General features: G+C 44.6%; 1 protein-coding gene across 7 annotated transcripts in view; it reads right to left on the bottom strand.

The window, feature by feature from the left end:
* Window positions 1-14,931, bottom strand: part of kalrna (kalirin RhoGEF kinase a) — a 980,827-nt gene that overhangs the window by 46,056 nt on the left and 919,840 nt on the right. For all 7 annotated transcript variants that reach the window (XM_068035333.1, XM_068035338.1, XM_068035339.1 and 4 more), the window contains 3 exons: window positions 11,133-11,160; window positions 10,819-10,981; window positions 770-891 (listed from right to left, as the gene is read on the bottom strand). In XM_068035333.1, coding sequence (XP_067891434.1) covers window positions 770-891; window positions 10,819-10,981; window positions 11,133-11,160 — 313 coding nt within the window. The remainder of the gene's footprint in view (window positions 1-769; window positions 892-10,818; window positions 10,982-11,132; window positions 11,161-14,931) is intronic.

Here is a 14,931-nt window from a genome sequence, read left to right as displayed (position 1 = left end):
AATCTTCCAGCACCATTAATGGGAAATGAAAAGGAATTATTATCCTATATTGTGTTTCAGTGAAGCACTGTTAAAGCAACATCTTTTAACAGTGTGCAAGGATAGTGTCATACTGCCCACAATATGAAATGACAGGCATGTGAAAGCTTGATGGCCATTTGAAAACAGAACTGGGAAAAAATGCATCCCAGTAAGTGACTCTTTTCATTATTGGAGGGGTGGGAAGATTAAAAGGCTGTTTCTTGTTCCAATAGACTTAAGTGATTTTTTTTGTTCCAACTCAGTTTCATCAACAATGAGATTAGTCTATCTGCTAGAGTACACCAACAGCATGATTATGGAAAACTTCCCTTTACTATTCTGTTCATTGTGGTAACTAAAATGTATCTGGTAAATTACAAGACTACTTCACTAATTTGGGAAAAAACACACAAATGCTTCATTTATTAATACTCTGCTTGCTTCACCTCTTTGTAATCATAGATTTAAGATTCAATCCAATCCAGCCTTCCTCCCCAGTGATTATTCCCAAATGCAAATTAAATCCAAACTGCCAACATTTTCTGCTATGTAAAACAGTCTTTTAACTGTCAACTGACAAATATGACAGCAATTCTACTTATTTAATATCCCAAATATAGGCTGACAGTGTGGCACAGGAGGTTCAAAAATAGGGAGTGATTTGAAGGAGAAAATGTTTGTCAAGGAGAAAATGCTCTCCAGAGTTAGTTACAGAAAATTATTTGAAAAGATGATTTGAATAAGTTACCCTGCACTTTGATTGTAGCTGAAGATAATGTTGATCCTATTTCATTCACTGCCAGACAGCTGTATATTCCACTGTCTTGAGGCATGATATTGCAGATTTTAAGCATTACCTCTCCAGAATCACTATAAAAATGAAAACACAAATGTATTCTTTTAATTAAAGTTGAATAATTTCCACAAGCAATTAAAAATGCTGATAATGTAGTCTCATATTTGATGACTCTCATACCCATAAAGGTCTTTCAATTTAAACAACATGCAGCCGGCCATTCAGATTGCTCAGCCCATTTTATCCACACAACATGTACAATTATCCTATTCATGACTCAACACAACTTCCTTAATTTCTTGAACAAAATGAATAAACACTCAAATTTCGCAGAAAGATAAAGCTCTGTGTGATTTTGTGGCTCTTCAGGTTATTTAACAAAACCCCAGGATACCAATTGAACATTATCAATCTGTAGTATTCAACTCAATCATTTGGGTTGGGGGGAAAATGAGGTTTGTTCGGGTCTCATTTGAGGCAAGTAAGCAATTTCTATGATTAAACGAATTTTAACAGAGTGCGTAGGCAATTAAAATCTCCCAGGTTGATTACCCACCCTGGAGCCATTAGGAGCCAACTGATTGTGATTTGCAATTGTTCTCGTGAGTAGGTGGCAAGGACATTGGCCCAACGTCCTGTCTGTCGATGCCATCACTTAACTGAGGTTAGCAGGTGGTCTCTGTGATGTGGGATTTTCCACCACTTCCCACCAACCTCCCGCCACAGAACAGCTGGTGGGCTTAATGAGGCCTGAAGTTAAAATACTTGTGATCTCATTTCTGGAAAAGTGCGAACTCACATTGAAAACTGGCCCAGTGTTAAAATCAGACCTAACGTCTTTGCTTCTGCATTATCCTTGTTCCTAAGCATTTTAAAGATATGGGGACCATTGACTGAGGAGCCTCAGGAACAAGATGTCAGTGGCATTGAGCTTAAAAGAATTGATTCCAGAGCATTGATATGATGTGATATGATGGATAAATTCTCCTGTGGTGCAGATGACGGAACTTTGGAAGAGTTCACAACCCACCTGTATAATACAATGCAGGAGCTCAGGCATGACATGAGGCACGCCCAGGTAATTGTTGCAGTCCAGAAGATCAATGCAGCCTCTGGATGCCATAAAGAGGCTTTAAGGTAATTGTCACTTTCAGAGTGACAACAATGGCTGCTTAATAGATAGTTTAAATAGCACCCTCGATCAAGGCTTTCTGGACTTAATTGGGACAATTGTACCAGCTCTGAATAAAGCCCTATGACATGTGAAGACTCAGAGTTAGATTGAGACTGCATTATGACACAGACTTGGAATAACATACAGCAGTTATATTCTGCAGGTATACCTTACATTCCATTACTTTTATTGCAGTCTCCATAAACTTGAGACCATCCAAACTCTGCTCCCATGTCCGAACACGTACCAAATCCCGTACACCTATCACCCCTGTGCTCGATGATCTACACTGGCTCCCAGTTTAGCAAGGCCTCGATTTTAAAATTTACATCCTTACTTTCAAATCTCTCTTTTGCCTCACCCGTCCAGCTCTGGCCTCCGATTTTAATCGCTCCACCATTGGTGACCATTTCTTCAGCTGCCAACACCCTAAGCTCTGGAATTTTCTCCCTAAACCACTCTACCTCTCTTTCCTCCTTTAAGTCACTCCTTAAAACCGACCTCTCTGACCAAGCAAGGTCATCTGCCCTAATATCTCCTTATGTGGCTGGCTATCTTATTTTGTTCATAATGCACATGTGAAGCAACTTGGGACATTTTATTATGTTAAAGGTGTTATATAAATGCAAGTTGTTGTTGTTGTTGTTGTGGTAGTACACAAAAGCGCAGTTAGTAGCAATGGTGATTTAGAACTTCCTGAAGGGAGCTTTCAATGCCATTGGAATTGAACATCTTTTTCATGACAACATGTTCCACCTCCCAGAGCCTAATTTGTTGCATTTATTGGCATGTTGGAGTCTATTATAATTTTTAATGTGATTCTCAGTATATTTTTGTTTTTATTTCATATTAAAACTCATTATTATTCTAACTGACTCCCTGTTTTATTGCCAAACCTTGGCAATTCCACACATTAAGCCATGTGATGTATTCATGTCAGGGAACATCCAGCTTAGCTTTAAAAAAAGCTGCTACAACCAATACAGAAGAAAATAAATCTTCATAGAAAACAACAAGCAGACATGCCCCAGAAAGTTCATTTGGAGGAAACTAAAGATTATAGGAACAGCATTTTAGTAGATTTTGTGTTTATATATAACTCCTTTGAGGAGAAACACTAAATGAAAATTTGAAGATAAGCAGCTCATTATAACTTTAATTCGCTTCAATTGCTCGAGCCATAGTCTCAAAAGACCATAGGCATCTCTCCCCATTAAAGAGACAGGTGGTAATGCATAGCTTGAGGGTCACCACTCCTCAAGTGTGGGGCAAGGCGAGGAAGCAGGCCTCCATGAACTACCAAAGCTAGTATGGGGATTAAACCTGTACTGGTGAGGCCGCACCTGGAGTTCTGTGTGCAGTTTTGGTCTCCTCACTTGAGAAAGGATATACCGGCACTGGAGAGGGTGCAGAGGAGGTTCACTAGGTTGATTCCGGAGTTGAGGGGGTTGGCTTATGAGGAGAGACCGAGTAGATTGGGATTATATTCATTGGAGTTCAGAAAAATGAGGGGGGATCTTATAGAAACATATAAAATCATGAAGGGAATAGATAAGATACAAGTAGAGAGGATGTTTCCACTGGCAGGTGAAGCTAGGACAAGAGGGCATAGCCTCAAGATTAGAGGGAGCAGATTTAGGACTGAATTAAGAAGGAACTTCTTCACCCAGAGGGTTGTTAATCTATGGAATTCCTTGCCCAGTGAAGTAGTTGACGCTTCTTCATTAAACGTCCTTAAAGCTAAGGTAGATATCTTTTTGAACAATAGAGGAATTAAGGGATACGGTGGGAGCGCGGGTAAGTGGATCTGAGTCCACGAGAAGATCAGCCATGATCTTATTGAATGGCGGAGCAGGCTCGAGGGGCCGGACGGCCTACTCCTGCTCCTAGTTCTTATGATCTTATGATCTTATGATCTTATGACATCTATTCTGCTTCATATAATAGCCATCCAGCCAACTGAGCCAACTGACCCCCCCATTTGCTTTAATAAGAGGCGCAATAAACAATGTGACTAGGGACTGTCTGATTGGCTTGTCCTTCAACATATGAAGTTCTGACAGGCTCTATTCCTAACTTCCTGATTGGTTTACACTCTCAACCTCATGCAATTTTTCTTGAAAATGCTGACAAGCTGAAGCATTGGTTGCAAAGTTGATTTCAGCAAAAGCTGAAGGTGATTAAGGTGGCCCTCACAGAATCATTTCAGTGCAAAAGGAGGCCATTTGGGCTATTATGTCTGTACCGGCTCTCTGAAAGAGCAATTCCTTCAGTTACATTCCCCTGCCTTCTCCCCATAACCCTGCATATTCTTCCTTTTTATAAAACTGTCTAATTCCTTTTTGAATGCTTCAATTGAACCTGCCTCCACCACACTCTCAGGCAGCGCATTCCAGACCTTAACCACTTGCTGCGTGAAAAAGTTTTTCCTCATGTCACTTTTGCTTCTCTTCCCAATTACTTTAAATCGGTGCCCTCTTGTTCTCGACCCTTTTACGAGTGGCAGCAGTTTCTCTCCATCTACTCTGTCTAGACCCTTCATGATTTTGAATACCTCTATCAAATCACCTTCCCGCCATCCTTCACCAAGGAAAACAGTTCCAACTTCTCCAATCTATCTTCACGACTGAAAATCCTCATCCCTGGAACCATTCTTGTGAATCTTTTCTGTACTCTCTCCAATGCCCTCACGTCTTTCGTAAAGCACGACACAATACTCCAGCTGAGGCCAAACTAGTGTCTTATACAAGTTCAAAATATCTTCCTCACTCTTGTACTCTACGCCCCTATTAATAAAGCCCAGGATACTCTATGCTTTATGAACTACTCTCTCAACCTGTCCTGCCACCTTCAATGACTTATGCACATATACACCTAGATCCCTCTGCTCCTGCACCCCCTTTAGAATTGTGCCCTTTATTCTACATTGTCTCTTCATGTTCTCCCTACCAAAATGAATCACCTCACATTTCTCTGTATTGAACTTCATCTGCCACCTGTCTGCCCATTCCACCAATTTGTCTATGTCCTTCTGAAGTTCTACACCATCCTCCTCATAGTTCACAATGCTTCCAAGTTTTGTATCATCTGCAAACTTTGAAATGTGCCTGTCCACCAAGGTCTAAGCCATGAATATACATCAGGAAAAACAAAGATCCCAACACTGATCCCTGGGAAATTCCACCACAAACCTCCCTCCAGCACGAAAAACATCCATTAACCACAACACTTTGTTTCCTGTCACTCAGCCAATTTCGTAAGCATGTTGCTACCGTCCCTTTTATTCCATGAGCTACAAGTTTGCTCACAAGTCTGTTGTGTGGCACTAGATCAAATGCCTTTTGAAAGTCCATGTACACATGAACAGCATTGCACTCATCAACCCCCCTCTCTGTTATCTCCTCAAAAAACTCCAGCAAGTTAGTTAAATATGATTTTCCCTCAAGAAATCCATGCTGGCTTTCCTTAATTAACTCACATTTATCCATGTGACTATTGATTTTGTCCCGAATTATTTTTTCTAGAAGTTTTCCCACCACCACAGTTAAACTGACTGGCCTGACAGGGCTTATCTTTACACACTTTTTTGAACAAGGGTGTAATGTTTGCAATTCTCCAATCCTCTGGCACCACCCCCGAGTCTAAGAAAGAATGAAAAATTATGGCTAGTGCGTCTGTGATTTCCACCTCACTTCCCTCAGTATCCTTGGATGTGTCTCATCCGACCCTGGTGCTTTATCCACTTTAAGTACAGACAGCCTATCTAATATTTACTCTTTATTATTTTAAAGCCCTCTAAGTGTCTGATTTACCTCCTCTTTCAACATTGCATGTGTTGCATCTTCTTCCTTGGTAAAGAGATGCAAAGTTGAATACCTCAGCTATGCCCTCTGCCTTCATGTGTAAATCCACTTTCTGTCCCTAATTGGCCCCACTCCTCCTTTTACCACCCTTTTATTATTTGTATGCCTATAGAAAACTTTGGGATTTCCTTTAATGCTAGCTGCCAGTCTCTTTTCATGCTCTCTCTTCGCTTCCCTTATTTGCTTTTTCACTTCCCCTCTGGACCTTCTATATTCAGCCTGGTTCTCAATAGTTTTCTACCTGGCATCTGTCATAAGCACACTTTTACTTTATCTTAATCTCTACCTCTTTTGTCATTCAGGGAACTCTGGATTTGTTTGCTCTACTTTTCCCCTTCGAGGAAACATACCTTGACTGTGCCAGAATTATATCTTCTTTGAAGGTAGCTCATTGATCATCTAGCAGTTTTCCTGCCGGCTTTTGCTTCCAATTTATTCACCCCAGCTCCATTCTTACCCCATTGAAGTTGGCCTTCCCCCAGTTAATTATCCTTACCCCGGATTGCCCTGGATTGCAAGGGCAAGGGATGTATTTGCTGCAGGCTCTGGTACTTCTGCTATTGCATAGGCAGCCTGGGTCTGCGTGCTTTCTAGGGTCCCGGTGGTGGAGCTGGAAGTGGGCACTATCCCCGCTCGACACGTGTGGCTGGCCCACCACGATCATGTGGTGGGTGGCCAATTATAATAATGGAGGCGCAGGGCCCAGCCTATCATGTGCTGGGGACAGGATGCGAGACGCCGAATACGGTGCCAGCTGACTCCAGAGCAGGTGCTAGTGCCATATTTAAAGTTCAGCCAGCCCAGCATTCAATCCTGCCTGGTTTAAAAGAGTGCCTTCCTGAGTGTCCTCTGCTGCCTCAGGACCCCTTCTGCTGGCCCTGGGACCATTTCTGCTGCCTCTGCTGCCCCTGGTCCCCTTTCTGCTGCCGCAGGTAACCTTTCTGCTGCTTCTGCTGCCCCAGGACCCTTTCTGCTGCCCCAAGACCCTTCTGCTGCCAGGACTCCCTGACAGGCAAGGAGCTGAACGCAGCGACCATGGCTGAAGGAAGATATGGGGTAGCCCCATGGTTTAGCGATGCCTCCCTCAAGGTTCTCCTCCAGGCTGCAAGGGAAAGGCGGGAGGTTCTTCTTGCCATCACCAGGGAAGAGAAGTCCTCCCGCCTGACCATTATTATAATTGGCCACCCACCTGGATGGAGATTGCTGAGGAGGTCAGCAGTCGTGGTGTCACCCCCAGGACATGGGTATAGTGCCACAACAGGGCCAACAACCTCCTTTGTTCTGCCAAGGCGATTGTTCCATACCTCTCTCCTTTTCAGGGATTGCATGTGGCTATGCAGAAAGAAGTGGGACATGGGAGGGCGGCACCACAAAGGTGCCAGCAAAATCTCATGCTGACAGACGGCCACCTTCTTTCACAGTTCACCCTCATTACATCCCCTAGAGCTGACGGGAGCAAGAGCTGTTGATCTCTCTGAAAAGTATGACCATCTCCCTCTTTCCATTTGCAGGACAAGTGGGCCCAGAACAGCAGGGAGACATCCTGGGCTGGTAGAGGCATCCCAGCCATCAGGTCTCTCGTGACAACTGAAGAGGAGGCACTGGAATTAGCGGGGACACAGGGCAGCTGCTCAATAGTGGATGGTGAGACTGGAGTCTCTGCATAAGAGAGTGAGGATTGTCTTCTATCGACATACAGTACACCTCTGGAGTCCCACATCACTCACGGTTGGCACGATGAGATCTGCTCATCTTAACCCACACATGTTTGCGTTCACTCATGCAGGTTGGTGGCCGCAGAAGACTCTACTAGAAGGGGTTCATAATTCCACCTCTGAGAAGGATCCAGAGTCAGAGGATGCACTGTCCCATGACTACCAGGGCAGATATTTTACCCTTGGTCGGTTTCCACTTGGCTGTAGAATCAGAGTCACAAGCTGGTGAGAGCATCGCACATGGCCGAGCAGCTGCCAGAGGCTGATAGCCGAGGACTCGGACATAGCGGGACTGTGTGTGGCCAGGCCCATGCTGAGCCCCAGGCACATGACGAGCCTCTGGTGTCGACGGCACAGGGTATGCTGGAGTTGCAGAGAGGGGTAAGGCAACATCTGGTGGAGAAGCCAGAGGCAATGCACAGCCATGAGCAGACAATGGAGGAGTCCATTCATGTCATGAGTGCTACCATATCTCAGGCACGTGAGTGCATGGCTTCCTCCATCAAGAGGTTGGTGACCCGCATAGAGAGCCAGATTCCACAAATGCGCGCAGACCTGCACACCATTGTCTTGGCCCTGAGCTCAAAGTAGCAGTGACAGGACGAGAGAAGAATGAGGTGCCTGGAGTCTTCTCATGGCGCTCTGAGCGTGGACACTGGATCCTCAGTCCCTCTGTCAGTGAGTCTAGCTCCATTAGCTGCGATGTCTGAGGAGAGTCCTGCACCAGTTCAAGAAACCCTCAGGCAGCCAGGGCCCTCCAGGCCTCAGGCAGCCAGAGGATGCTGCCGAAGTCATCATAGGCCGAGGGGCATCCTGATCAGCAGCCAGCCTCCAGTCCAGCTGTTGGCGATGGATTCACACCTCGTAGAAAGACTCGCAAAAGTATTAAGAAAACCACCTAGACGCACTTGGGGTTTCACGGGCATTTGAAATGCGACATTTATTTTCTTATATAAATTTATTTTGTTTTTGAAATTAACTTTCATTGTGGAAAATGATTATTCTATCATGTCTTAATTGTGAGCTGCTGACTTCCCCCTTAGTGGATGCTTCAGGCAAGACCTCCACCTCTGCAGTGCTATACTGTGCAGAGCACAGCAGACCACCACGATATGCAAGACCCTCGCTGTGGCATACTGCAGGGCTCCACCGGGTCAATCCAAGCAATGGAATCTAATCTTCAGCGGCCCAATGGCCTGCTCGATGGTCGCTTGTGACAAGCGTTGTACCTCTGCTCTGCTGCAGTGCAAGGGTTCCTCACAGGCGTCAGTAGCCATGTCTTCAATGGATAGACCTTGTCCCTGAGAATCCATCCCTGAAGGTGAGGAGGGCGCCTGAAAAGCTGTGGCGCCTGGGACTGTTGAAGTATGTAAGTGTCGTGGTTGCTTCCTGGGAAGTGGGCACACACCTGCAGGAAACGCTTTTGGTAGTCGCAGACCAGTTGAACATTGGTGGAATGGAACCCTTCCTGTTTCTGAATGCGGCTGGATGGTCCGTCGGAGCCTTGATGGCTATATGCGTGCAGTCTATTACACCTTGCAGCTGCAAGAATCCAGCAATGGCCCCGAGTCCGATGGCCCTCTTGGCCTGACTCTCAGAGTCAGTCTGGTAGTGCACATAGTCGCTAGCCCTCTTGAACAGGGCATTGGTTACTTCCTTGATGCAGTGGTGCACTGCTGCCTGGGAGACCCCACACATGTCCCCGATGGAACATTGGAATGATCCAGACATCTAAAAGTTAAGTGTCATGCTGATCTTCAAGGCCAGGGGCATAGGGTGACCACCAAATCCCATAGGTCATGATCTGTCCTGCAGCAGGGCACATAAGTCAGTGATGGCCTCCCTGGAGAGCTGTAGTCTTTGCTGACAATGCCGGTTGGACATTTGGAGGCAGCTGATTTGAGTTCAGTACACTCTCTGGTGCAGGTGGGCCTTTCTTGGCATAGCTGGCTCCTGCTGCTCTCATTGTGGAGCTTCACAGGCAGGTGCAGCTGTTTCCTGACCTTCCCTCCATCAGAGGTGCTGCATCATGCCATGGGGGGGGGGGGGGGGGGGGGTCCAAAAAGACAGGGTCTATGAGAACTATGCCAGGTGATAAGTAGGTCTTCAGGGTGCTGTTGTTGCAGAGACAACCCTGTCTTGGCAGCTGTCCCTTTGCTATTTCTCCTGACAGACTCCCTGATGGCCCTTAGTGCCCAACCTTGCTGATTGCCGACCCTCTCACCCAGCAGTATGGGCACCCGACCTTTTCATCCAACAGTTTGGCCACCCAATATAGCCACCCAAAACCAACCCCTCCCTGCCCCAGCCCCGCCGGCAGACCACCTGAGATCCAGCTCACCTGGTACTGGCACCCGAAACACAACTCATCCAGTCCTCCCATCCGAGACTCAGTTCACCCAGTACTGGCACCAGAGACCCAACACACCCAGTAATGACATCCAAGACCCAGCTCACCTGGTTCTCCCACCTGAGACTCAGCTCATCCAGTACTGTCACCCGAGACCAAGCCCACCCAGTACTGTCACTCAAGACCAAGCCCACCCATGCAGAGCGCACAGCCTCCACTGCCAATAGCCTCCGTTCCCCCACTTCCCCGAAGCAATGTTGGCCATGGCTGCCTACCTGTCATAGCACTGAGGCCTCGCCTCGGTGCCGCCAGCTTTCAACAGCCAGGGATACGAAGACACGTCATCCGCTTAATTCCAAGCCCCCCACTGAATCGCTTACAATTACATGCTAATACATTAAAACTAACCGTTCTACAATTTAAATTACACTCCCCTCACATCAAGGCGGCAAGGCCACCTTGGTGCTTTCCCGACACTGACTAAATCCGGAACCAACGTCATGTCGTCGGATGTCCGGGTGAACACGTCCAATGCTATTCTACGGCTCCCCATGCCACCATTCCTATTCCAAATGGTTGCAAGGGGAATGGTGACACAGTCCATATGTGTTGGTGCCCTAAGAGACACTGCCATCATCCATATCCATGCGTCAATGAGATCAGCAGAACCCAAATGGAATGTGGCGTTTGTATAATTTGAAGCTTGTCCGAGACTTGCTTTTCTAAATAATTTCAAATGAAGTCAGTTTTACCTGCTATCGTTTCTTTTTTCTGAAGCTTTGGCTAATGAGAAAAGACTTAAATCTCTTCAGAAGACATACATTCGCTTTCTGCAGAGAAAAAGGGTTTTGCTTCTGAAATTCTGCCTCATTTTGTGGAGATCTAGCTGGTGAGGTTACCTGAATGATAATGTGTAGCGAGTGCCATTGACAAGAACATTTTGATCTGGTCCCTTCCAGTTAACTGTAGGTTTTGGCCGCCCACACACTTTACAGCGTAATATGACCGTCTCACCAATCGCACATGTCAAATCGGCCAAGGGGATGAGAAATTCAGGTGGCACTACGTGAAAGGAAAAGATTGACGTCAATGGAAATAAAATCTATGACGTAAACCATGTACGGTGTACAAATCATCTACAGTTAATCTGAATTATAATACTGCTTAACAAATGCATCTTCAGCACTGAAGGTGTAATGAAGGATAAACTTACCTTCATGAATAAAATTTGGATTTAGCAACTGTGGAAAAAAATGAAAATTTGTAGTGAGTAAATTACTTTATATGGAACTTTTTCCAAAGATTTGCCACTTGAATGAAATGAATAGATTATAGGCATGACAAGGCTAGTCAGATATCTAAACATAAAGACTTCAGATATTACAAAACTGATATTAAATGAAACATAATTTAAAATTATCTTAACCTGAGACCTGAGTAGTAAAGTAGGGGCTTCCCCACCAAGCAAAACTGCCAGCTCAGAAGAGGCCCAGTAAGGTAAGCTTTTATTAATTTCTGTTTCCTTGTAAGGTAGAAAGAGCTTTAATGCTCCTCCAGGCCCCACAAGGAAACCCTGGGCATTCCACAGGCTTCCTATCTCCCCAAGCGTACCCTCTCCCATGGGTCCCAGAAGTAGATTCCTTTACTTCCTTTAGTTCTTCAGACCCGTGCCATCTTTCATGTATTAGCAACACTATTCTACACATTGGGCAGATGTTTTTTCTCTGAGGACGGGATACAGAGGTCGGGACTGTTTCTGGGTGCTGAACCCACCCCTGGGAGGGGGAAACAGTCACCCGTTGTGATTATCATGTGGGGGAGGGACCCCTTAATTGGCCTGGAGACAGGCTCGCCATCGTGGTTTCTTGAAGCTGGAGGGCCAATCAGAGGCCTTTCAACTTGAAATGAGCACCAGGCTGCAATGGGATGTAAATCAGAGAGAGGGCATTTCAAGATGGAGGCACCCTCTCTCCAACATTTTTAAATCTTAAATTTAAAAATTGCTTTTGTAGCCAGGCCACCACTGTGGAGGTGTGGGTGTTGGGGAGAGGCAGGGGAATCCCCTCTACAGGGTGGCCTGTGGCTGTTCCTGCAGACAGCCAAGCAGGGAGGGCCTCTAGGCCTGCCTGGAGCACTGGCCTTCTGTTGTACTGCCAGGAGGTTGTCTCTAGGCACCTAAACTGGCCCCGGCAGCCTGTGAGAACCTGGAGGCCAACAGGAAAATTCCAGTCGGTTTCCTTTAATTGTCCTCAAGTGGCTCTTAATGGGCCTGATTGCCCTTCCACCCCCTGCCCCACCCCCCAATCCTGCCTATGCAAAAATAGCCTGGAGGTGGGACAGAACCAGGGAAGTGGCATGTCAGTCAATGGGGCTATTTTTAGTTTTTGCCTGCCTCTGCTCCCAGCCCCTTCGGGGGTCAAAAATCCAGCCCATCCTCACGACCTTTCACCAAGCTACACATTAATACATTTTCTTCTTGCAGGACAAGCTGCACAAAATACCAAAAGAGCATGCACGGATAGGAGGAGGGAGATCATTCATCAGGATAATAGAATGCCTGCTCCCCTGCGAGCCTCTCAAACAATGCCTATATTGGTGTAAGATAATCAGCTGGGCCAGACTGCCCTGGCCCTCTGCAGCCTGAGTTTTGAGGCCGTCCACCATGACCATCTCAAGTGCCCTTAGTGGAGATTCAAGAGACTTCCATTTCCCATGGCATCGGCACTGGGGAAGCCCCATGTATGAACACCAGAATGGGAAATGATGATTAGCATGATTTCAAACTTCACAACATTCAATCCTTAAAGGACCCGTTACGAACTACTTTGTTGCTATACAACGCTTTTGCTTTGCTGTTAGTTGCAACATGCCTACTGATGGTAGTCCAACACCCAAGAATGTATAATTTTAGGGTATTCATCTATTGGGTGTAAGGACTTGTGCGATGGTATGCAGGACTGTTGGTGCATGGTGGGGGAGGAATAATTCAACAAAACTGTCCATTATTTGCTGCCGTAGAGCTCTAGCAGCTAGCAGTAGTGCTGACCCTTCCTCTTCATTCTTGATTTCTTGCTTCCAGCCTCTTGCTCCTCCACTTCTTCCTCCTCAGGTGGCTCCAAGGGTTGCTCCCTTTGCATGGTGAACTTATGCATCATACAGCTTACCACTATGAGACTATAATATATATATATTATATATATAGCAGGTCGCATCCATGTAATCAGGGAATAACTCTTTTCCCCAAGCAGCAAGTATTTCAGATAATATTGTCCTTTGGAAGGCTGGAGGTTCACATACTACTGTTCTGAGGCTATGTAGCATTCCAATTCCTTTCAACAATAGCGAGATTTGCATTAAAATATACTGTGGCTAAAGTACTGGCTTGATTGTTTTCTAGCCTGTTTTTCTTAGCATTCTACATTTAGAAGTATGATTTAACCAATTATAATTTTCTGTAGTGCTACGTAAACAAATTACTATCTTTTTGCTATTCTAGGAAGTGACGACGCTAGTTTACCTGGCTCAAACCATCTCCCCCTTTTTAGGCACATGTCATCCATTTCGGAAAGCAGGTGTCTGCTTCCAGACTTCTGCCAATGGTGTGTACCAGAAGGTTTGCAAAGGGCGACCTCAGGTGACTTGGGATTTAGTTTCAGCAGGGATTCCCTCATTCGTATACCATTTTTCAAACCTATTTTTAAGAATTTTCTATTCCCCCGTATAATTCAGAACCTTCAATAGAAGGAACAACAGAAGAAAATGTGTACAATGTAACCCCGTAAAATCCTAATAGGTTATAATTTTAATCAATAATTATTTAAAAATCCTATTTCCTTACCCATGAGAATAAGATTGCATTAATTTTATTTTCTGCAGCCTTTTTATTTTATGACATTAATTGGGACATTATGAGATGTCAATTTAACATTAAAATACAGAACAGAACTTGAGGTTGATGCTTTTCTTTCAATTAACTTAATGGGAGTTTAGAAACTTACTCACATTTAAGAAAAAAATCTTTGAATGCTAAATCCATTTTTGCATTTTTCAATGCTTATATAAATCATTTTTGTAGAGGGTTTAAATAGCATTAAATAATGAATGAAATTGAATGGAACAAATGCCCCTCAATGATATATTTATATCTCTCCATACGGACAATGATTATGATGGTGTGAAGTTAGCATGTTTTCTCAAAATAAAGAGAGATTTAGGCTGTGAAGAGCAAATTAAAATATTTGTCAACACTTAAGCGTCAAGCAAAACATGTTTGCACCAGAACTACCTGATCTAACATTTATTTTCAATTAGCATTTTATGTCTATTGATCAAAATGACACTTGGCTTCAAATTGTATGAAATGCATCTCTAGCCTTTATTTAATATACTTTAAAAAATGAGTATAAATTACTTATATGTAAAAATAATGTGAGGAAGAACTTTTTTGTGCAGCAAGTGGTAATGATCTGAAACTCACTGCCTACATGGATGGTGGAAGCGGGGACGATCAATGATTTCATAAGGAAAATGATTGGGCACTTACGTGAAATAAAGCTGCAGGGCTGCGGGGATAGAGCAGGGGATAGGACTGACTGGATTGCTCTAAAGAGAGCCGGAATGGACTCGATGGACTGAATGCTCTTCTTCTGTGCCATAATGACCTACGATTCTAAAATTGCTCAATTTTGTGGTAAAAGCTCAAGGGAGTGAATTTTCACATTCTCCCGTTTGTCTGCCGTAACTTCAGTGGAAGAGCTGCAGAAACAGCAGGAAATCAAGGTAAATGGGATGTAAAAATCCCCCCCCCCCCAAATATTTAATAGAATGACAAAAGACCTTGCTTCTTTAAACTTCAACACTTACACATGGAGTATATCTGACTACATACTCCAACAATCAGTAAATGTTTTATGGTCTACATGTGGAACAGCAGTAAGCAGTGAATTTCAAGGCTGTATGTCTAATTTAAGTGTTAATTCAACTTGAAAACTTCAGTAACAACAACAACTTGT

The sequence above is a fragment of the Heterodontus francisci genome, chromosome 7 (genome assembly GCF_036365525.1).
Source record: "Heterodontus francisci isolate sHetFra1 chromosome 7, sHetFra1.hap1, whole genome shotgun sequence".
NCBI classification, from domain to species: Eukaryota; Metazoa; Chordata; class Chondrichthyes; order Heterodontiformes; family Heterodontidae; genus Heterodontus; species Heterodontus francisci.
The sequence above is the reverse complement of the archived record's forward strand: the minus strand, read 5'-3'. Positions and strand labels throughout refer to the sequence as shown.